Source organism: Mytilus californianus, unplaced genomic scaffold, assembly GCF_021869535.1.
Source record: "Mytilus californianus isolate M0D057914Y unplaced genomic scaffold, xbMytCali1.0.p SCAF_15, whole genome shotgun sequence".
Taxonomy (NCBI): domain Eukaryota; kingdom Metazoa; phylum Mollusca; class Bivalvia; order Mytilida; family Mytilidae; genus Mytilus; species Mytilus californianus.
In genome coordinates this window covers 1,494,607-1,518,010 of record NW_026262637.1, presented here as the reverse complement: position 1 = coordinate 1,518,010, position 23,404 = coordinate 1,494,607, and the positions used below count along the sequence as shown (strand labels likewise).

At 32.8% G+C, this 23,404-nt stretch overlaps 1 protein-coding gene across 1 annotated transcript in view; it reads right to left on the bottom strand.

The window, feature by feature from the left end:
- LOC127725191 (synaptotagmin-C-like) overlaps window positions 1-23,404 on the bottom strand; it is a 56,764-nt gene that overhangs the window by 21,254 nt on the left and 12,106 nt on the right. The window contains exon 2 of the mRNA XM_052232051.1: window positions 10,049-10,246. Coding sequence (XP_052088011.1) covers window positions 10,049-10,240 — 192 coding nt within the window. The 5' untranslated portion in view covers window positions 10,241-10,246. The remainder of the gene's footprint in view (window positions 1-10,048; window positions 10,247-23,404) is intronic.

Sequence of the window (23,404 nt, the reverse complement as noted above, 5' to 3'; positions counted from 1 at the left end):
AACTACTGTATGCTGATAATTTGAAGTAATCAAAGGACATCGTAGTCAGCTTCAAATAAAACTATATTAGACGGTTGGTAACATGACACTATATTAAAGGGTTGGCCATATTAAAGCAAGTGATAATTTTGATAATGCGGTTAAGGTATTCAACAAAAGTTAAAAGAATGATGAACTGTTTTGTTTTTGTTTTTATTGTATTTTTAAATGAAGAGGTTCTGAACAAAGAAGATGAAAGGCATGCCCATCTTGTTTACTTAATGCAATTTCAACGCGTGTCAGTGAAACTGCTAAACCCGATGATATCACCTACTCTCCTTTCTTTCTTTCTTATGTATAAGCTTCCTATCTTAGGAACACCCCTTATTGGGTAATGGAGAATATTTACACGAATAGTTAAGAGGGTAAAGTTCTTAATTTTAAAAAAATAGTTTTAAGACATGAATTTAAAAATAAAAACAAAAACACCGTGGTCCAGTAGACGTGCTCTGTACAAATTGTGCGAATGCAAAAGATAAAACAATTGGGAATGCATATATGTTCAAAGGGGCTTAGATAATATACATTTTTGAAAACTTAAAATCTAAAACCATCTTATTAAACATATGTATTTTAAGATATGTGGAGAGCGAATAAGTACATAAAATACTAAAAGTTCATTGTCTATGACATCCTCTCCTAGAATTCACACTATTCATTTTGTTTTCACTTGTCAATGATTTCTAAATTTTTTAGGTTTATACGTCAGATGTGTATTTTATAACAGAAGTCAGTGATTCAATATTCAGCATTTGGTTTCTAATAATTTTGCTATTAAGATGTAATTAAGCCCGGAATGTATAATTATACAAGATGTAATTTACATGCAAGTAAACCCTGGGGATATCATTTTACCAGCAGTCAGTAAGCGCCACACCAGTTTGAAAATTGAAACTCACTCAATGAATATCACTGCTGGAAAATTATTTTGGCAACGAATAAATAGGGAAAACAGTACCCATGATTATCAGTACTAATCTTATCTGTACTAATCTTATCAGTACTAATCTTATCTGACCAATTTAAGAACAAAAACGGAACTTCATCACAAATTCATAATATGCGTATATTGTAGCAGTAAAATACATACAAAATAAGTTCGGAGATTGGAAACAAAATCGGTATTCCCAACACACATTTGTTCTTTATTTTTAAGCGTTTTCCGTCATATAGCATCCCATATATCTATAAACATCGATGTCCAAATGTAACTTGAGTATTCCAAACGTTTGGTTCCTGACGTAAAGGCATCAAGCATCGTTTACTTTGAAAAATGTAGTTGTACTTTTTTCTGAAAGGTCAGAGTGTTTTTTACCTATTATATATTGCTTTAACGTTTTCTGAATATTTGTTACAGTATTTTATGGTTATTTGTGTGGGCAAAGTCATTATCATTGTGAAAATATTGCTTGAATGTAGCGGAATTATCTATACCATAAAAATATGAGCAGTTAATATCATACTATCGAACATTAAAGCATTTGTCATCTAAGAATAAATATAAATAGTTTTACAAAATATAAAGTAGTGTTGTTATCTTGTAGTGAAATTCTCTTTATGTGGTACATGTAGTTTATGTTGACATGAAATTGGATAGGAAAACAGAATGTATTGTTAACGGCTCGAGAAGTCATCTATCAGAATTAGAGGAGGTGTTAGACATATATGTCAATGAAACAGCAACCTAACAACAAAAAACAATAGATATCTAGAGGTCAACATAGTATGGTCTTCCAACAAAAGACATGTTTTTCTTTCTACACAATATGTCATGTTCTAAATTACAAAGTATATAAAAGAAGTAAACTGAATATAACGGAGCCCATCAAAAATTAACAATCAACGACAAAATCTTCAACTCATTGCTGATTTGTTACTTTACTGTTTGATTCGTTGATATCGTTATAAAGATGAATCAATCATGTTTATCTTATATTAGTAACTGTAACGTTTATATAAAAATACACACAAACATATACTATATTAGGTCAATATCAACTTTTTTGTATTCGGCATGAAACTGTTTATTGTTCTTATACTGCAGCTAAAAAAAGGCTACAATTATAGTTATTAAAACAGAATGTACATCCATAAATGTGCAGAGCTGTATACAAATATAAGTAGATAGAATGTACATCCATAAATGTGTATAGCTGTATACAAATATAAGTATAGACAGAATGTACATCCATAAATGTGCATAGCTGTATACAAATATAAGTAGACAGAATGTACACCCATAAATGTGCATAGCTGTATACAAATATAAGTAGACAGAATGTACATCCATAAATGTGCATAGCTGTATACAAATATAAGTAGATAGAATGTACATCCATAAATGTGCATAGCTGTATACAAATATAAGTAGATAGAATGTACATCCATAAATGTGCATACATTTGTTTACAAATATAAGTAGACAGAATGTACATCCATAAATGTGCATAGCTGTATACAAATATAAGTAGATAGAATGTACATCCATAAATGTGCATACATTTGTTTACAAATATAAGTAGACAGAATGTACATCCATAAATGTGCATAGCTATATACAAATATAAGTAGATAGAATGTACATCCATAAATGTGCATACATTTGTTTACAAATATAAGTAGACGGAATGTACAACTATAAATGTGCAGAGCTGTATACAAATATAAGTAGATAGAATGTACATCTATAAATGTGTATAACTGTATACAAATATAAGTAGACAGAATGTACATCCATAAATGTGCATAGCTGTATACAAATATAAGTAGACAGAATGTACATCCATAAATGTGTATAACTGTATACAAATATAAGTAGACAGAATTTACATCCATAAATGTGTATAGCTGTATACAAATATAAGTAGATAGAATGTACATCCATAAATGTGTATAGCTGTTTACAAATATAAGTATAGACAGAATGTACATCCATAAATGTGCATAGCTGTATACAAATATAAGTAGACGGAATGTACATCCATAAATGTGCATAGCTTTATACAAATATAAGTAGATAGAATGTACATCCATAAATGTGCATACATTTGTTTACAAATATAAGTAGACAGAATGTACAACTATAAATGTGCATAGATGTTTACAAATAAAATTAAGTTATGTTTTAATTTATTGATAACAAAATCAATGTTTGCACCGATTAAAACAATTTTATTTTATCTGTCTAGTGTTGCTGTTAGTCTGTACTATACCTGATTTATAATTGTAAGTGTCTGATACAAGGAACGAAGGAGTTATAGAGAAGACAAGAATAATAAAAGAACATAGTTCCAATACCCCAAGCGTTGCACATATTTTAACTATCCAGGGGCAATAACTGAAAAAACCCACTTTTTTGTTGTTCTTTAAAACAATTTATAAATAAAAAGCGTATGCGGGGGACAAACAAGTTTTTTTTTATTGTATACTAAATATTTCAAACAGACCTTAAAGGGCATTACTTATAGTAAGTTTTATAAAAAAAATTGTACCCGTGAGAGCGCTAACGAGGCCATTTTCCATAAATTTCATATATCCAAGGGTCACAACTCTTTTGAAAAAAGTCGATCTTCCACCATTATAACAATTGTCCGAGATATTGCTGATATTAACCTATAGTATAAGTTTTATAAAAATCTGGCAAGAATTGTACCCGTGAGAGCGCTAGCGAGGTCATTTTTCATAAATTTAATATTTCCAAGGGTCATAACTCTTTTAAAAAAAGTCGATCGTCCACCATTATAGAAAATGTCCGAGATATTACTGATATAAACCTATAGTATAAGTTTTATAAAAATCTGGCAAGAATTGTACCCGTGAGAGCGCTAACGAGGCCATTTTCTATAAATTTAATTTTTCCAAGGGGTATAACTCTTTTAAGAAAAGTCGATCGTCCACCATTATAGAACTTGTCCGAGATATTGCTGATATTAACCTATAGTATAAGTTTTATAAAAATCTGGCAAGAAATATACCTATGAGGACGCTAACAAGACCGGACGAACGGACACACGGACGGGACGGAAACACGGACGGACAGACGGACGGACACACGGACGGACGCCCGGTATTTCCGTGACCCTCGCAACAAGTTACGCGGGGTACAACTAGAGCACATACTGACTTGTTCATTACATAAGACTGGATAATAATTTGTTCTTGATATTCCAACAAATTATTTTATAATGTCCTTTCTTCATTGGGCGATATCGACCATCACATAAAACATGTACTTCATTCGGAATTGATATTCTAATCATTTTTATCTAATTTATAAATAATTCCGATAATAATTCATTACCCTTCGATCCAGATCTTTATAAAAAGAATTGACATAAGCAAAACGTGATGGTGTTAGGTTTTCCCTAAGTAACTTGGAATCGCCTACAAATCCCAATGAGACAGAATGAAACTTATTAACAAAATAAAGTCGTATAGAATACGTCTTCTTGTCTGAAAAATCTCAAAATCCATCAGTATGTTGCGTTTTAACAAAAAAAATATCATAATGATTTGGAAAACCAGACAGTGCAGAATTACATGAAATGTTTTATTTGATTTATCAAGTAGGTTCTGGTTTAGGGAGCTACCATTTGTTTTTTATGGGAGGGGGGCTTGGATGAAATTTGAAAAAAGGCAGGACAAGAGTTTTGAGTAAAAAAAAAAGGCAGGATGAGCAACTTTGCATAAAAAAAGGCAGGATGAGCAACTTTGCATAAAAAAAGGCAGGATGAGCAACTTTGCATAAAAAATTTTATAATGCATTATCAAGCCAAAGCAGACAGGCATTACGCATACTTTTTCTCTCAAATTAAGATATTTGCGCATATCATGAGGACATTTCACGGAGCAAATAATGTTTTCCATTGTTTAAATCCTTTCCAAGGAAGTCTGTCAGACAATTGTCGTAAAGGATAATCTTAATGCAGCTTTTCATGTACAAAAATGTAGGAGAGCGCTGTTTGAAACAGGTCATGGAACATATTGTACTGAATATTCATTTCGAGGAAAACGGTTAATTCAGGGGCGGATCCAGTCATTTTTAAAAGGGGGAGGGGGGTTATAATCATATGTCCCCATTCAAAAGCATTGATCGTCAAAAAAGGGGTTCCAACCCCAGGACACCCCACCCCCTTGGATCCTCCACTGTAATTGATTGATTGTTTGCATAACGTCTAGTTGCAAACCATCTATAATTTATGCATGTTCAAATTTAAAGCGATATAAAAAATATTCAGAACAAAAGAAACTAGCAAAACAACAGAACAACAAAAGCAGATATACGGAGGTTACAAACGGCTTTTAAACTGGAGCAAGCGCGAATAGCTTCCTTGTTTGCAACATGTACAACATGTAGAATTAAATGTATTATAAAATTAATTATGTTTGTTCTGTTTGAGGCGAAATAGTTTAAATGTTAGAATTTATGGTAAAAAAAGCATAGAAATAGGAATAAATTGGACGTCTTCTTTAGATATTTGTCTTCTTTTAGAGTTCACCGGTTGTCATTTATCGTGTCGTTTAGGTATTTCTACGCGTGATATAGTTCTTACTCAGATAATTTGTATACATCTAAAATAACATTGTCATAATGAAAACGAGTTTTATCAGATAAAATTTGTTCATTTAATGTTAAACGCTTGATGACATATGTACGATATTATGTTGCCTCATTTGTTAACAATTATCATTTAAAATATTTCGTTTTTTTCTAATTTGCCAGCAGCAATAATGCCTAAGTTTTATGACAGTTCTTTGTTTGAATATTTTTGCGTGGGAAAGTGTCTTTACTATCAGCTTAACTAACCTCGATGTAACAAAAACCCTAAGGTAATACGAGTTAATAGAGGTTATATATTGAACCATTATCGCTAATACCTTCTAGTTCTGATTATAGACAATTCTAGCATCCTATTCATGTACAAGAGAAAATTTTGCTATGTAGCCTTAAGCATATTAACGCATTTCATAAGCTTCTGACTTAATGATATATGTTAAAGTTGTTATTTTAAGTGAAACATTTAGAGCCTCCAGCACAACTAGATTCAATCAATTAGGAAACCATGAGAGAGAGAGAGAGAGAGAGAGAGAGAGAGAGAGAGAGATAAATTCAAAAACGAATAATATTTCTAATACAAGAAGATTCAAATTTTTGTGAGATTTTTTTTCCTAAACAATTTAGTAAGTTAGTAATATTTACACCCTGGTGGCATTTGTTGTAATTGAATATCCTGCTTATATCATGCTTTACAATCAAATAAGATTACTAGAAGGCCACCCATCTAAAGCAATGTCCTTTTGGTATCTTTCGCTAGCTCTCTTTATATCATGCTTTACAATCAAATAAGATTACTAAAAGGCCACCCTTCTTAAGCAATGTCCCTTTGTTATCTTTCGCCTCTCTTTATATCATGCTTTACAATCAAATGAGATTACTGAAAGGCCACCCTTCTTAAGCAATGTCCCTTTGTTATCTTTCGCCTCTCTTTATATCATGCTTTATAATCAAATAAGATTACTAGAAGGCCACCAATCTTAAGCAATGTCCCTTTGTTATCTTTCGCCTCTCTTTATATCATACTTTACAATCAAATGAGATTACTGAAAGGCCACCAATCTTAAGCAATGTCCCTTTGTTATCTTTCGCCTCTCTTTATATCATGCTTTACAATCAAATAAGATTACTGAAAGGCCACCAATCTTAAGCAATGTCCCTTTGTTATCTTTCGCCTCTCTTTATATCATGCTTTACAATCAAATAAGATTACTGAAAGGCCACCAATCTTAAGCAATGTACCTTTGTTATCTTTCGCCTCTCTTTATATCATGCTTTACAATCAAATAAGATTACTGTAAGGCCACCCTTCTTAAGCAATGTCCCTTTGTTATCTTTCACCTCTCTTTATATCATGCTTTACAATCAAATAAGATTACTGAAAGGCCACCTTTCTTAAGCAATGTCCCTTTGTTATCTTTCGCCTCTCTTTATATCATGCTTTACAATCAAATAAGATTACTAAAAGGCCACCCTTCTTAAGCAATGTCCCTTTGTTATCTTTTGCCTCTCTTTTCCAACAGCACCTGCATATAGAGTATACATGACCATACAGATGATACGATATTCAAGAGCCTTTCCTATCATGATTTTCGTGATATGTGGTTGAGGCTTACAAGGAAGCTATTGACCCATGGGTACCAAGTGGTAAGTTTAAGTCATCACTTCGAATGCCATGTGTACCAAGTGGTAAAGTTTAAGTCATCACTTCGAATGCCATGGGTACCAAGTGGTAAAGTTTAAGTCATCACTTCGAATGCCATGGGTACCAAGTAGTAAAGTTTAAGTCATCACAATGTTTTATGTTGACTCTTGTTTGTCATTCTGTCATTTTTCATTATTTTGTCATGGCGTTGTCAGTTTGATTTCGACTTATGCGTTTCAATATGATTCCTGAAGTGTTTTCCACCGCTCTTGAAATAAATCAATTTGTATTTACGATAATATCATGGTGTATCTAATACATAAAACATATCATATTATCTGCATAAGTTCTAATATGTTGCAGTAAAATATGATTTTCATTGTTTATTGATTTTTGACACGTGACTGTTTCACTCATAATATATCATAGCAGAACTTCTAATCTAACATGTTCTTCTAGAACACGTGACTGTTTCACTTATTCTATATCATAGCAGAAATTCTAATCTAACATATTCTTCTAGAACACGTGACTGTTTCACTTATTCTATATCATAGCAGAACTTCTAATCTAACATGTTCTTCTAGAACACGTGACTGTTTCACTTATTCTATATCATAGCAGAAATTCTAATCTAACATGTTCTTCTAGAACACGTGACTGTTTCACTTATTCTATATCATAGCAGAACTTCTAATCTAACATGTTCTTCTAGAACACGTGACTGTTTCACTTATTCTATATCATAGCAGAACTTCTAATCTAACATGTTCTTCTGAACACGTGACTTTTTCACTTATTCTATATCATAGCAGAACTTCTAATCTAACATGTTCTTCTAGAAGGTAAGCGATAGACTTTCGTTTTCGGAATGAAAAGAGACCTGCTATATTTTGCCATATTTCTTTCTAAACTCCTTTCAAAGGACTGACATTGACTCTAAAGAGAGTGAAATGATACTGACATTGACTCTAAACAGAGTGAAATGATACTGACATTGACTCTTAATAGAGCGATATGATACTGACATTGACACTAAATAGAGTGTAATGATACTGACATTGACTCTTAACAGAGTGATGATACTGAAATTGACTCTAAATAGAGTGAAATGATACTGACATTGACTCTAAATAGAGTGATATGATACTAACATTGCCTCTAAATAGAGTGATATGATACTGACATTGACTCTAAAGAGATTGAAATGATACTGACGTTGACTCTAATGAGAGTGAAATCATACTGACATTAACTCTAAATAAAGTGATATTATACCGACATTGAGTCTAAATAGAGTGAAATGATACTAACATTGACTCTAAATAGAGTGATATGATACTGAAATGACTCTAAATAGAGTGAACTGATACTAAACTGCAATCAAAGCCACCAGAATAAGAACAGTATTCGATATCATGTGACCTAAATAAAAACGACGAAAAGACAAAACACTACAAGGAATCTTAATAACAGCAACATGAACAACCTCAAAAATCGTGGATGATATCAGCTTCATGTGCTCTGGAGGGGTCAACTGTTCCTTCTTAAATAATAATTTGATCACAGTTAATTCCTTCTAAAATGGAAACACGTTTTACTGCAACCAAATGCTATAATCAGAAGTAAAGTTATTTCCTACTACATAAAAAACAGTTTATCACGGCAATGAAGAGCCTTCCCCATGTTAGGGGAGGATTGAGCGCTCACCAACATGTTTAACCCCGCCACATTCTTTATGTGCCTGTCCAAAGCCAGAAGCCTGTAGTTCAGTGGTTGTCGTTGGTTCATGTCGGTCATATTTGTTTTTCGTAAATTGTTTTGTTATTTAGTTTAGTTTCTCAATTGAATTGTTTCATATTGTTTTATGTCGGGGCCTTTTATAGCCGACTATACGGTATGGGTTTTTCTCATTGTTGAAGGCCGTACGGTTGCCTATAATTGCTTACATCCACTTTATTTGAACTTTGGTTTATAGTTGTCTCATTGGCAATCATACCTCATCTCCTTGTTTTTATATTGTTCCCTTTTAGACAACTACCACGTATTAGTTATTTTTGTGCTAAAAGGTATACCGAATTTTTAAGCCCTTTTCAATTGATTTCTATTGTCTGTTAATATGTTGTGCTGTTACACCACCGACCTAGATTAGGGAGAGGGTTTGACGCCCGCAAACATGCTAAAGCCCGCCACATTCTGTGTATGCCTGTCCCAAATCAGGAGCTTGTAATTCAGTGGCTGTCGGATGTTGTTGTATATCATATTTGTTTTCATTTATTGTTTTGAACATACATAATACCGTTAGTTTTCACGTTTGAAATGTTTTACGTGGCGTTTCCATATATCAGGCCGTTGGATTTTTGTTTTCGTTTGAATAGTTTCACATGTGTCATTTTAGGGCCTATTGAAAGTATATGTTTTGCTTATTGTTGCAGGCCATACGGTCACTTATGGTTGCTGACTTCTGTGTCATTTGTTCTCTAGTGAATAGGTGTCTCATTTGCAATCAACCACAAAATGTTACTTTTACATAACACTGTTCAATGCAACGAAGAGCAAAGATTAGAAATACTGAAAACGTATGCCCCTCTACTATCGTAGGTCGGAAATAATTAACATTAACATTTATAAAGTCTTTTCCAGCATAAATTTTCTTTCAAATTCTGTGAACCAATCAAACTTAATATCAAAAGAGTTTGGTCGTAAGAACCACAGAGATAAATTTCTAACGACATAAACAGAGGTGAAATCAAATGAGTAAATAAACTTATATAAAACAATAACTGACAAATAAAGAATGTTTTAACTACCTGTGAACTTGCAGAAACAGACATTAAAGACGGTGGTTTGTAGTCTCCTACAGCATCATATCCACAAGGTGACAGACATGTGCGATGTTTTCGCTTCCGGTAAGTCCGACATATTATTACTATGACAACAGCTACAATCATACCAGTCATTCCACATACCACACCCAACACGACAGCAGATACCATCTTCATTGGTATCTGAAAAATATAGAAACAAATGTATTCATTTTTTATATACTTTAAATTCTATTTAAAGGCTATTGTCAGTCGAAACTTGTGGTTTCTTTCCCAACTTCATTTACATTTCTTGTCATATGCTTTCCGTTGTGCTTGTATCAGATTAATAAAATACTGCTACAATGTACGTGCATATTTGTAGAAGAAATCAAACCGCCAAGAGAAACATGGACTTCATAAATTTGTGAACAAAATAAAAGTGCATCAAGTATTTAAAGTTAAAAGCAAAACAAAGATTAAAAGCATAATATGGCTTTGAAATAAGAAGATTTAAAAAAAAATGAGTAGAATACTAAGGGGGAAATCTCAAATAAAAGAAAGACGGAAATTTAAAAACAACACAGAATTCCGTAACACTCCGGGAGAGAACTCTGAATCCTTTCTCAGTAGCACTCAGGGAGAAAACTCTGAATCCTTTCTCAGTAACACTCCGGGAAAGAACTCTGAATCCTTTCTCAGTAACACTCAGGGAGAGAACTCTGAATCCTTTCTCAGTAACACTCCAGGAGAAAACTCTGAATCTGTTCTCAGTAACACTCCGAGAGAGAACTCTGAATCCTTTCTCAGTAACTCACCGGGAGAGAACTCTGAATCCTTTCTCAGTAATACTCCGGGAGAGAACTATAAATCCTTTCTCAGTAACACTCAGGGAGAGAACTCTGAATCCTTTCTCAGTAACACTCCGGGAAAGAACTCTGAATCATTTCTCAGTAACACTCAGGGAGAGAACTCTGAATTCTTTCTCAGTAACGCTCCAGGAGAAAACTCTGAATCTTTTCTCAGTAACACTCCGAGAGAGAACTCTGAATCCTTTCTCAGTAACACTCAGGGAGAGAACTCTGAATCCTTTCTCAGTAACTCTCCGGGAGAGAACTCTGAATCCTTTCTCAGTAACACTCCGGGAGAGAACTCTGAATTCTTTCTCAGTAGCACTCCGGAGAGAACTCTGAATCCTTTCTCAGTAACACTCCGGGAGAGAACTTTGAATCCTTACTCAGTAACACTCCGGGAGAGAACCCTGAATTCTTTCATCTATTAGTTAAGTCGGATCATTAATTGCATGTCATGGTGGTTTTATTTTCAGACAAATTTAATTATTATCTTTAAAATGTACCAATCGAAACAAGTATTTTCCGTATTCACAAAATTATACAGTATTTATAAGACTGTAATGCCACCATAGAATTGGTACACAACCTACCAGTTCAGACAGTTTCCATCATGGAATATTAACTACACTGTATATATTGTTTTGTTTCCATGAACAAATCTGTGTTTATGTTGAATTAGTTATATAATGATGCCAAATACTTAATGCGACGTATTTATGGTTTTATTTCATTTTAACTGTGTAATCAATGAGAAAATCCTGACGTTGCATTTTCTTTAGATATACAATTCAAACCTAACGTCGAGTTCAAATTCTACACGCGGTAAAGCTCATTTAAAAACGTGCGGACAGAGGGATAAACGATAGGTAAACTTATGTTATTCAGTGGATTTCGTTGACAAATATCTGTCATATTTGTTGTTTCGTTTTTTGTTATGATATAAATCCTGATTTTGGTACATACTGACACACCTTTTTTTATGTGCTTAATTAGTATAAACTGACACATATATTGCTATTTCCTTATTTGATATTTATAAAACTAACACAGTATTGGTATGTCACCATTTAGTATAAGCTGACACATGTATTGTTATTTCATTTTTTGGTATAAACCGACAAATGTATTGTTATGTCTTGATTTGGTATAAACTGACACCAGTATTGTAATGTTTTGTTATGTCCTTATTTGGTATAAACTGACACATGTATTGGTATGTCCTTATTTGGTATAAACTGACACATGTATTGGTATGTCCTTCTTTGGTATAAACTGACACATGTATTGTTATATCCTTATTTGGTATAAACTGACACATGTATTGGTATGTCCTTATTTGGTATAAACTGACACATGTATTGTTATGTCCTTATTTGGTATAAACTGACATATGCATTGTTATATCCTTATTTGGTATAAACTGACATATGTATTGGTATGCCCTTATTTGGTATAAACTGACACATGTATTGGTATGTCCTTATTTGGTATAAAATCCAATGTAGATGCACAATGTAACCTATTGTTTCTATTTCTCAATGTTCAGAATTTTTTTCACCATTATTATAATAAAGGAGGTAGATATCAAAATGAATGACGAATCAAGTCAAGTTAAACAGACAACACCATGACCAGAAGAACAACAATAATACTATCAGTCTTCAAATGACTAAACAGAAAATCGAGCTTGAGTAACACGAATCCGAGCATGGACCGGGGGTGATTCCAGATGATCCAGATGAATAAGCTTTTCCTGCTCTATATAGACCGGGGATACATCCAGATGATGTAGATGAAAAAGCTTTTCCTGCTCTATAAGTGACATCATTTGTGTTGCTCAAGGAAAGTCAAAATCCGATATTAAGTGGCATTGAGAAATGTTAAAATCATGAACAGACAATAGTTTAATTAACCCAAACTTTCTATAGCTTCTATAATTACCAGAACCGCGCATGATTTGCATGTATTTTTTGGAGAAATGATTTCGATTATATTTATATTATGCAGTTTTATTTCAGAGAATTTTTATTGCGTAAAGACCCAGGCTCTTTCGTTAAATTAATTGTATATGCAATTACAAATATGTTGTCGAAGCTTTACAATGTAGAATCTCTATTCCTACTTCTGTTACGAAGAAATATGTAATAATTGAATCATTGAAATATTGCCATTCCATGTTAACTCTACAAATGACAGAAAATTAAATTTCCTACGGACAAACATTTCTATATCAGGACTATCTACCCCACATTTATAGATTTTTCTCAATCTTTCTGAGCGGTATTTCCTGTCTTAATAACGAGATGTAATGAGACTGACAAAGGTTGGCTATTATAATTACATTGTTTGACGTCATACCATTCAGTTCTGCTATAAAATAAACATTAAAATCAGCTGTAAGGTGAAAATGGGAAACATTTAATTAGCGATAAATCTCCTGGAAATGATGTTTGTCACTCGAAATTACAAGGTTGCTCTAACATTCGAGAGCAAAGCAACATTAAATTTATAAATAAACAGGTGAAACATTTCTCCACAGGGTACAGTTAGTTCGATGATTCATATAAAAGTCAAACGACTTGTGTTGTCAGTGTTCGACTTGTTAATGGGATACCGTCTTGTTGACGTATACACCACATCTCCTGTTAGTGATTAGTACAATGTAAATGTATTTTATATATTTACATTGCAGTTTTCTGTGTGCCTAAAGAGGTCATTTGTGTTTCAGGGATTAAAATCGACGTATTATGCACCAAAACTTAATCATGGTTTTTCATTTAAACGTGGATGCAATTATATGGCGGGGGTTAGGATGCCATTGGGTGTGTGCCTTCTCTCCTTGGAATGTTTTTTTTTTTTCCTTTATGCAAATACATGGAGTACTTATAGGAGCATTTTAGTATAAAATTAAATTAGAATAATTACCTGGATTTTTAATCAAAGAAATTCACAATTTCATAATAAAAAAAAAAAAAATGAAATGTATTCGCTGAAACTTTCCGAGGCGTCGTACATAACTACATCGCACTGTAAAGTAATTAAATGTCGCTTCATTGGTCGGCTTCTTTTTGTTAACATTGTCAACTATGAAATGTCGACATTTCTGTAATATAACCAACAATAAAACTTACAATAGGTATATGACGAACATACAAGTTGTGATTCTCTGTCACTAATTGATTTATGCCGTATTAATTAACACGTTGACATTTTTCCGCAGAGGATACCATAGTAATCAATAAAAATATTGGAAAAACCTGACGCCTACTGACCTCACATATATTCTATCTATTGTTTTCTAAACTGATGTTAATATCAGTCAGGTAATAACCTCCATGGTAACCAAATTGTCATAATTAAACTTCATAATACTAAATAGGATATATTTTGTAATTTCTTTGATGAAAAAATCTACCCTACTTATCTGAAGTATTAAATCTGCGTATTAAAAGAATCATAATTTACGTATGCTAAATTTACATCAATATGTCGTTAAATGCAATTGGATACCCTGGATTTATCATATGGTTAAATCGCTTAAAGACACCAAACCCCACCCCCACTGCCTCCTAAATTATTGAAAACTATCATTCTGCAACGACAATACTATCTTGGGTGTAAATTAGATACACCCCACCCATTCGGGCTAACTCCCTCGAAATGTATCTAATACATACACCTGTACTTTCAGAGTTTCACATGTGTATGTTATAGATATGATAAAACACTGAAGTCAAGGTTCAAGCTCTTCCAGGTTGCATAAGCGCTGAAAATCGTTGATCATGATAGAAATTTAAAGAAAACACGGGAATTTCAGGCATAATAACTCATACATTATACAATTAATCTGTAAAATCAATTTTCAGTGGGAAAAAAGTACATGTAAAAATTGGAATTCGATGAACCGAAGCCTTAGGCTATGGCAGATATATGTAGGATGTGTGACCTGAAATCTTCCTCCCCCTTTTTTTTACTTCAACTAAATCCTAACCACATCAACCATAGCATAAATAAAATTCCGCTTTCGAAACTGAAAACTTAAGCTTCCTTCGAAAATTTTGAAATTTTTTTTAGCAAAAGAAGTGTCTAGATGCAAATCAAGGTTACGAATAAATTACGAACAAATTGAGGGAATCAGCGCCGCATGAACTCCAGAAGAAGCGAGACCGGCTTAGTCGACAGTGTAGTACACATAATTCAATTCAAACCAAACCAACAAAAAATCATTCTGACATACAGAACAATTTCAAGAGTGATCTGTGTATAACAAAAAAGCATAACAAAAATAACGAACTCCAAGGCACATATAAATTCAAAAAAGGGGAAGTCCATAAGAACTGACAAAGTCAAACGTTATCAACAAACGGAACGGGTGGAAAACAACTGTCATAATCCTGACTTGGTACAGGCATTAAATCTGGTTTTATAGCTAGCTAAACCAGACTTGTATGACAGTTATATATATATATACATATATATAACTGTCGACTCTTCAAAATTCAAGAGTCTATCCTAAATTGAGGTAAATTATATGGCCTTCCAAATACCGTTTCGATTCCTATCATCACTGAAGAGACATTAATTGTCGAAATTCGGATATGGTGTACTAATTTTTGCACCTTTTGTTTGCGGTATACCATCTTTTCCGCAAGTTTATTGTTTTCTGTTTGGTATTAAATTAATAGTTAAGATCCATTTTGTTACAACTGGTGATCCGTTTATTTGGCAATCGCCAATGGCGGTCAGCAGGGTTTAAGAATATCAGTTGTTCGACCTGCTAGTCAAATGAGTTTTGTTAAAATATACTTTTTTCACTTTTTTGGTCTTTTGGAAAATGTTGTTTGTGCTGTATTTAGACCCATCTGCCAAGAAATTTGTTTTGCATGCACACGTATAAAAATTGCGGTTTTTATCCAACGCAATCATAGGTTTGAACGTTGTTTTCAATTTAGACTTGTTTATATACATATATATATATATATATATAGTTCCGTTATATTGACAAAATAACGTGAGCAACCCAAACATACGTAATAGGTTTATGTGACAATATTTGGGATCCAGCAGCCAAAACTGTGTCAATATACATCACATACATACAAAACAACTGACTAAAAATTTCAAACAAACATACAAAAAATAAAATAAATTAGACTAAAAGTCTGTCACCATTAGAATAACTTACCCTAAGACTAAAAGTTTGTCACCATTAGAATAACTTACCCTAAGACTAAAAGTTTGTCACCATTAGAATAACTTACCCTAAGACTAAAAGTCTGTCACCATTAGAATAACTTACCCTAAGACTAAAAGTCTGTCACCATTAGAATAACTTACCCTAAGAGAATAAAAGTCTGTCACCATTAGAATAACTTACCCTAAGAGAATAAAAGTCTGTCACCATTAGAATAACTTACCCTAAGAGAATAAAAGTCTGTCACCATTAGAATAACTTACCCTAAGACTAAAAGTCTGTCACCATTAGAATAACTTACCCTAAGACTAAAAGTCCGTCACCATTAGAATAACTTACCCTAAGAGACTAAAAGTCTGTCACCATTAGAATAACTTACCCTAAGACTAAAAGTTTGTCACCATTAGAATAACTTACCCTAAGTCTGTCACCATTAGAATAACTTACCCTAAGTCTGTCACCATTAGAATAACTTACCCTAAGAGACTAACTATTAATGAACATCAACATGAAAAGGGGACACCATCATCAACAACAGTTCATATTGCATTAATACCTGGTAATCAAAGGAGTTTTCAACTTATAGTGCAATCTTCACGAAATATCAGAGTCTGAACTATAATGAAGGTAAATGAACTGATAACAAAGTCATTGTCTGAATAAAGAATAGTCGTTATAGTGGTAATTATTACACATTTCTTGCTTTATGCAAACACTATCAATAAGCCATTGTTACTCTCATCTAACTATTGAAGACGAAGGTTTTTCACTCATAATAGTATTGTAGGTGGAGCAATGATAATAAACTATCTGTAGGAATAATGCCGCGTTTTTATTATAGTCATTTTATGGTCATTTTATGGTCGTTCCGTTTTTAACATTCGATATATTAACATGTTAATGACCACGGCCATGATTGTATCGATCGATTTGCTCAGCAATGATGGTATCGATCGATTCGCGCTGCAAAGATTGTATCGAATTATTTTTAGTCTAAAAAGTAAAAAAACAAAAATACCGAACTCCGAGGAAATTTCAAAACGTATCGTACCCTTGTAGAAATATGGAAATACCGAATTAAAGGAAGTTCCAATCGGGAAAAAATCTTTATTTCTGACGACACTTTGGTCGTCTTTTCAATAAACTATTTCAAATTTTCTCCAAATAGAGGTCAAAAGTTAAATAAGGATGTGAAAATAATTCCACACATCATAATCAACACAAAGGCTATATATTCTGAAATCGAGCCAATTTGAGAAATAATTGACCGACCAGGAGTAACTACAAAATGTATATTTTGTATATTTTGTATATAAAACCCATTGCATTTGATATTTGCGATGTTGGATTGATTTTGATTGATGGTAATTTGAAAAAATTTGCACATGTAATGATGTGAATCAAGCTTTGGTAATATTTGCACATGTATTGATGTGAATCAAGCTTTGGTAATATTTGCACATGTAATGATGTGAATCAAGCTTTGGTAATATTTGCGTACGTGATGATGTGAATCAATCTTTGGTAATATATGCACATGTAATGATGTGAATCAAGCTTTGGTATTATTTGCACATGTAATGATGTGAATCAAGCTTTGGTAATATTTGTACAAGTAATGATGTGAATCAAGCTTTAGTAATATTTGCACATGTAATGATGTGAATAAGCTTTGGTAATATTTGAGCATATAATGATGTGAATCAAGCTTTGGTAATATTTGCGTACGTGATGATGTGAATCAATCTTTGGTAATATATGCACATGTTATGATGTGAATCAAGCTTTGGTATTATTTGCACATGTAATGATGTGAATCAAGCTTTGGTAATTATTGCACATGTAATGATGTGAATCAAGCTTTGGTAATATTTGCACATGTAATGATGTGAATCAAGCTTTGGTAATATTTGCACATGTAATGATGTGAATCAAGCTTTGGTAATATTTGAGCATATAATGATGTGAATCAAGCTTTGGTAATATTTGCACACGTAATGATGTGAATCAAGCTTTGGTAATATTTGGACATGTAATGATGTGAATCAAGCTTTGGTAATACTTGCACATGTAATGACGTGAATCAAGCTTTGGTAATATTTGCACACGTTATGATGTGAATCAAGATTTGGTAATATTTGCACATATAATTATGTGAATCTAGCTTTGGTAATATTTGCACATGTAATGATGTGAATCAAGCTTTGGTAATATTTGCACATGTAATGATGTGAATCAAGCTTTGGTAATATTTGCACACGTAATGATGTGAATCAAGCTTTGGTAATATTTGCACTTGAAATTATGTGAATCAAGCTTTGGTAATATTTGCACATGTAATGATGTGAATCAAGCTTTGGTAATATTTGCACATGTAATGATGTGAATCAAGCGTTGGTAATATTTGCACATGTAATGATGTGAATAAAGCTTTGGTAATATTTGCACACGTAATGATGTGAATCAAGCTTTGGTAATATTTGCACACGTAATGATGTGAATCAAGCTTTGGTAATATTTGCACTTGAAATGATGTGAATCAAGCTTTGGTAATATTTGCACATGTAATGATGTGAATCAAGCTTTGGTAATATTTGCACATGTAATGATGTGAATCAAGCTTTGGTAATATTTGCACATGTAATGATGTGAATCAAGCTTTGGTAATATTTGCACATGTAATGATGTGAATCAAGCTTTGGTAATATTTGCACACGTAATGATGTGAATAAAGCTTTGGTTATATTTGCACATGTAATGATGTGAATCAAGCTTTGGTAATATTTGCACACGTAATGATGTGAATCAAGCTTTGGTAATATTTGCGCTTGAAATGATGTGAATCAAGCTTTGGTAATATTTGCACATATAATGATGTGAATCAAGCTTTGGTAATATTTGCACATGTAATGATGTGAATCAAGCTTTGGTAATATTTGCACATGTAATGATGTGAATCAAGCTTTGGTAATATTTGCACATGTAATGATGTGAATCAAGCTATCTGTAAGCTTCAGACAAGTCGATAGTCTATTCCAAAATGTCAAAAAAGAGAGACTGAAAAATTATCACACACAGTAAACGAATGGCGATCCACATGGTTGACACTTTGATATTCATTGAAATACATGTCAACACATAAGTCTAGAAAGACAAAAAATATAGAAGTAAACCAATGATTGGCATGCACATCGACCATTTGTACAACCTACAGAAAGTCACATTTACATTAACAATGTGTAGTTTGGGGAATTTAATGCTTCGTTTTGGTCATACAGATATGAATAACACATTTTGATTATAAACTGTTTTGTATATGATTTGATTCTAAATTCTTATTTCTATATGTTTTAAGTGTTTCAAAAGATAGATTTAACGCTCACTTGGGACTGGAGAACTCGCATCGACGTATTGTACTCTCTTGAGCATAGCTCATGACGTATTGTACTCTCTTCAGCATAGCTTATGGCGTATTTTCCAGATACACGTGTCGTACTTTATTGTACAAACATGTCTGAGGATGATGTCTCTTGTACATTTTTCAAGCTAACCTGATGAATTTTATTCCACAAACACGTGTCTGCGCATTCCTCGAAAATTCCTGATGAAATATATTCAACAAAACATGTCTGCACATTCCTCAAACATTCCTGATGAAATTTATTTCACAAACACCCGTCATGATCATTTCTCAAGCGAACCTGATGACATTTATTCAAAACGCGTGTTTGTGCATTTCCTAAGCGAACCTGGCTATAACTTCTACGTCGTTAGGTCTCTGGTGGAGAGTTGTCTCATTGGCTATCATGCCACATCTTCTTATTTTTATATAACTTCTATGTCATTTGGGCTCTGGCGTAGAGTTGTCTCATTGGTTGCATGTATCATGCCACATCTTCTTATTTTTATATTACTTCTATGTCATTTGGTCTCTGGTGGTGAGTTGTCTTATTAGCAATCATACCACATCTTCTTATTTTCTACTGATGAAGATTATTCCACAAAACCTGTCATTCGTCTGTCTATTTCCTGGACGTACATTATAAAGAAATATATCCCACAATCACGTGTGATGAGTAGTTCACAAGCGTACTTAATAAACTTCATTTAAGAAACACATGTTTGCCGCATTTTTGATAGGGCGTAGCTGACGATATTATCCGGTAACACGTGCAGTGCGCATTTTTTATGTGTAGCTGATGAAGATTATTCCAGAAACACGTTTAGTACGCATCAAAATCGTTACTATTTACATGCATAGAATTTTTATTGAGGATTTTACGTGAAAGATTTTATTTGAAATGTCACGTGATGTATGTGGATTCAGATATGCTGATACGAGAGAACGGGACAACAATTCTGAGGAGGAGTTTTCTAAACGGAAATAGTCAACGGATTTACGGCATACTAATTTTATTTCTAGTTCTCAATCGTTTATCAAAGGCCATCACTTATGAGAATAGATATTTTTACGATCTGAAATGTCACCAAGGAGATTATGGTAAGAATAATATTAAAGACATCTTCGTTAATGGCTATATTGAGAGTGCAAATGCCAATGTGGTATCACTTCAGGGGGTGCAGAACATTTAAGGGAGTTAACTCTTTATTGTGGTATTACTTAAATACAGATTTTAAGTGATTTGAACAGTATACAACCAGCCGCACGGTACAAGTCAAATAATAAAAATAAATTAATATTTTAGAATATTTAATAGCAGACTAATTGCTGATAATTTCTCTGTGAATTGACATGTACGCAGTAGTATTTAAAATCATTGTACTTGAGAATTTCACAGAAGTATATAGAATAATTGATAGTCTCTTGAAATACTGTTGTCAAATTCAACACAAAGAAAACTGAAACCATGATTATTTCCCGTAAAAATGCAAAACCTTTAAAAATGAATGACCAAGAATTACACGTAGTCGAAAAGCACACGCATTTAGGAGTTTATTTTTCAGATAAATGGTTATGGAATGTACATATAAAAATAAGGAGATGTGTTATGATTGCCTATGAGACAACTATCCACCAAAGTTCGTAAGCAATTATTGGCAACCGTACGGCCTTCGACAATGAGAAAAACCCATACCATATGGTCGACATGTTGATTATATTGTATAGAAATCTTACAAAAGACTTAACATTTTAAGGAAAATAAAACACACTTTAGATAGAATGACTTTGGAAAAAATCTATATATTTTTTATAAAACCTATCATTGAATATGCTGATGTTATCTGGGATTCAGTAATCAACTTTAACGAATTAACTCGAAAACATCCAGTTGGACGCTGCTCGTATAGTTACAGGGGGAACTAAAGTCACAAGTATTTCGATGTAATATAAAGAAACCCAATGGGAAAAACTTTCAGATCGAAGAAGTAACCACAGATTAATACTGCTTTATAAAATTGTTAATAATAAAACCCCAAAACATTTGCAAGATTTATTTCCTGGTTATGTCGACACGACCACAGTACAAGACAAAGTAAAATAATCTATTAGGGGTGAAAACCCGTACAAAACTTTACTCAGATTATTTATCTTCCGCCATCCATCAAATTATGGAATCATTTACCATTAAGTGGAAGAAATTGTGAATCGCTCTCTGTATTTAAGAAACATATTCGTAATAAGAACGATCGAGTCCCTTTATACTTTTATGTTGGATGTTGAAAAGGTTAACTTCTTCACGCGCGATTAAGAATGAATATTAGTTCTTTAAACTGTCACCTGTTTCCAAGAAATTTAGTTGCTTCTCCTCATTGTTGCCGTGGAGGTTTTGAAATTAACTCGCATTTTTTTTTATCATTTTGCCCATTATATGCAGACATAAGGCAAGAAATGTTAATGTCATTTTGAAGCCTAAAATTAAGTTTACCAATGGACACTGATTTACTATTAAATTGATCAAATCTGATTCAAATGAAAAAAAACGACAATAGTTTATTTCTTATGGTACAAAGCTGGTTCATTATTAAATCTAAACGGTTTATGAACTAAATTAATTCACACAATATACCTCTAAGTATTTCATCTTAATAGTTGCATTTTTCTTTCTTTTTTCCATTTCAATATGAAACTCAACTGTCATTATCAATATTTTCATTATGTAATAGAGCATGTAGATTTGATTTATTTGAGTATATTGTATCCAATTTAAAGGGGCATTAGCTGTCAAATTCATGTTCATCGATTTGACTCATATTCTTATATTCGACTTATAACATCGCATATTCAAATTATAAAAAGTCTGAAATAACCAATTTACGATGCATAGACTCGATAGTAGGTATCAGCACTTCGTGTGTATTTTAGTCTAGTCGCCATCTAATTAACCTCCGAAGACTGCCGACGGTCATATAACCCGATATAAACATAAACATAGATGTAAATAGATTTCGAACTTGTGCAATTTGATTTTTCTAGGTCTGTTTGATTTCATATTATAGGTTAAAAAAATATTTCAATAATCGTTTTTACCTGTATAAGAATGAGTTTTCTAGATCGAATCAGTTCAGTCAACCAAATGGTTTACCCTTGTTTCACTTCAAATGTTTACATTCTTTTCCACTTAATAACTGAACACGTCTAGTTCATGCGTAGTTCATCCTACTGCTAGTCGATACTTTTATTTTGGCATTGCTCAAGTCATGTTTTCTTTGACTGTCCAGGGCGTTAAAAAACTAAACCCTGAGATGTGTTTTAATTGATTATAGTCTCTGATGCATGAGTTTTTTTATATTGTTAATTGTTTTTAGCTTTTAACTAGCTTTCAGTAACTGCAAGTACTCTCAAGTTGTACTTTCGTGTTAATTTGACCTGTTGACACAATTTGTAATGCATTTCTGTAATTCAATGTTTACTTATTTTGTGTTATATCTCGTCTGTATGACGATAAATTTTCACTTCTGTACTCGTACTCTGAACAACAAATTTATTAATTTTGTAAAAAAATGTTTACTTCCCAACTCCTAACAACAACATGATTATATTTAAATTTTCCTTTGTACTTTGTTTTATTTAACGCCATTTTGTTCCAGGTAAGAGTTGTCTTATTGACACTCTTCCTACATCTTTTTTACTACTACCTGTAACGTCTATGTTATATAGGCACTTACGTTTTAATATTGTATTTATATTGTGTCATAGATCAAACTTATTCGTTCAGTGTATGTTTACTTGTTTTTGTTTAAATGTCTTTTTGATCGAGTTAAGCCATTTCAATTGATATTTATGTTGTAATGTTACACTACTGTCTTAGGTTAGGGTGAAGGTTGGCGCCTGTTAAAACTTTAAACCCGCTG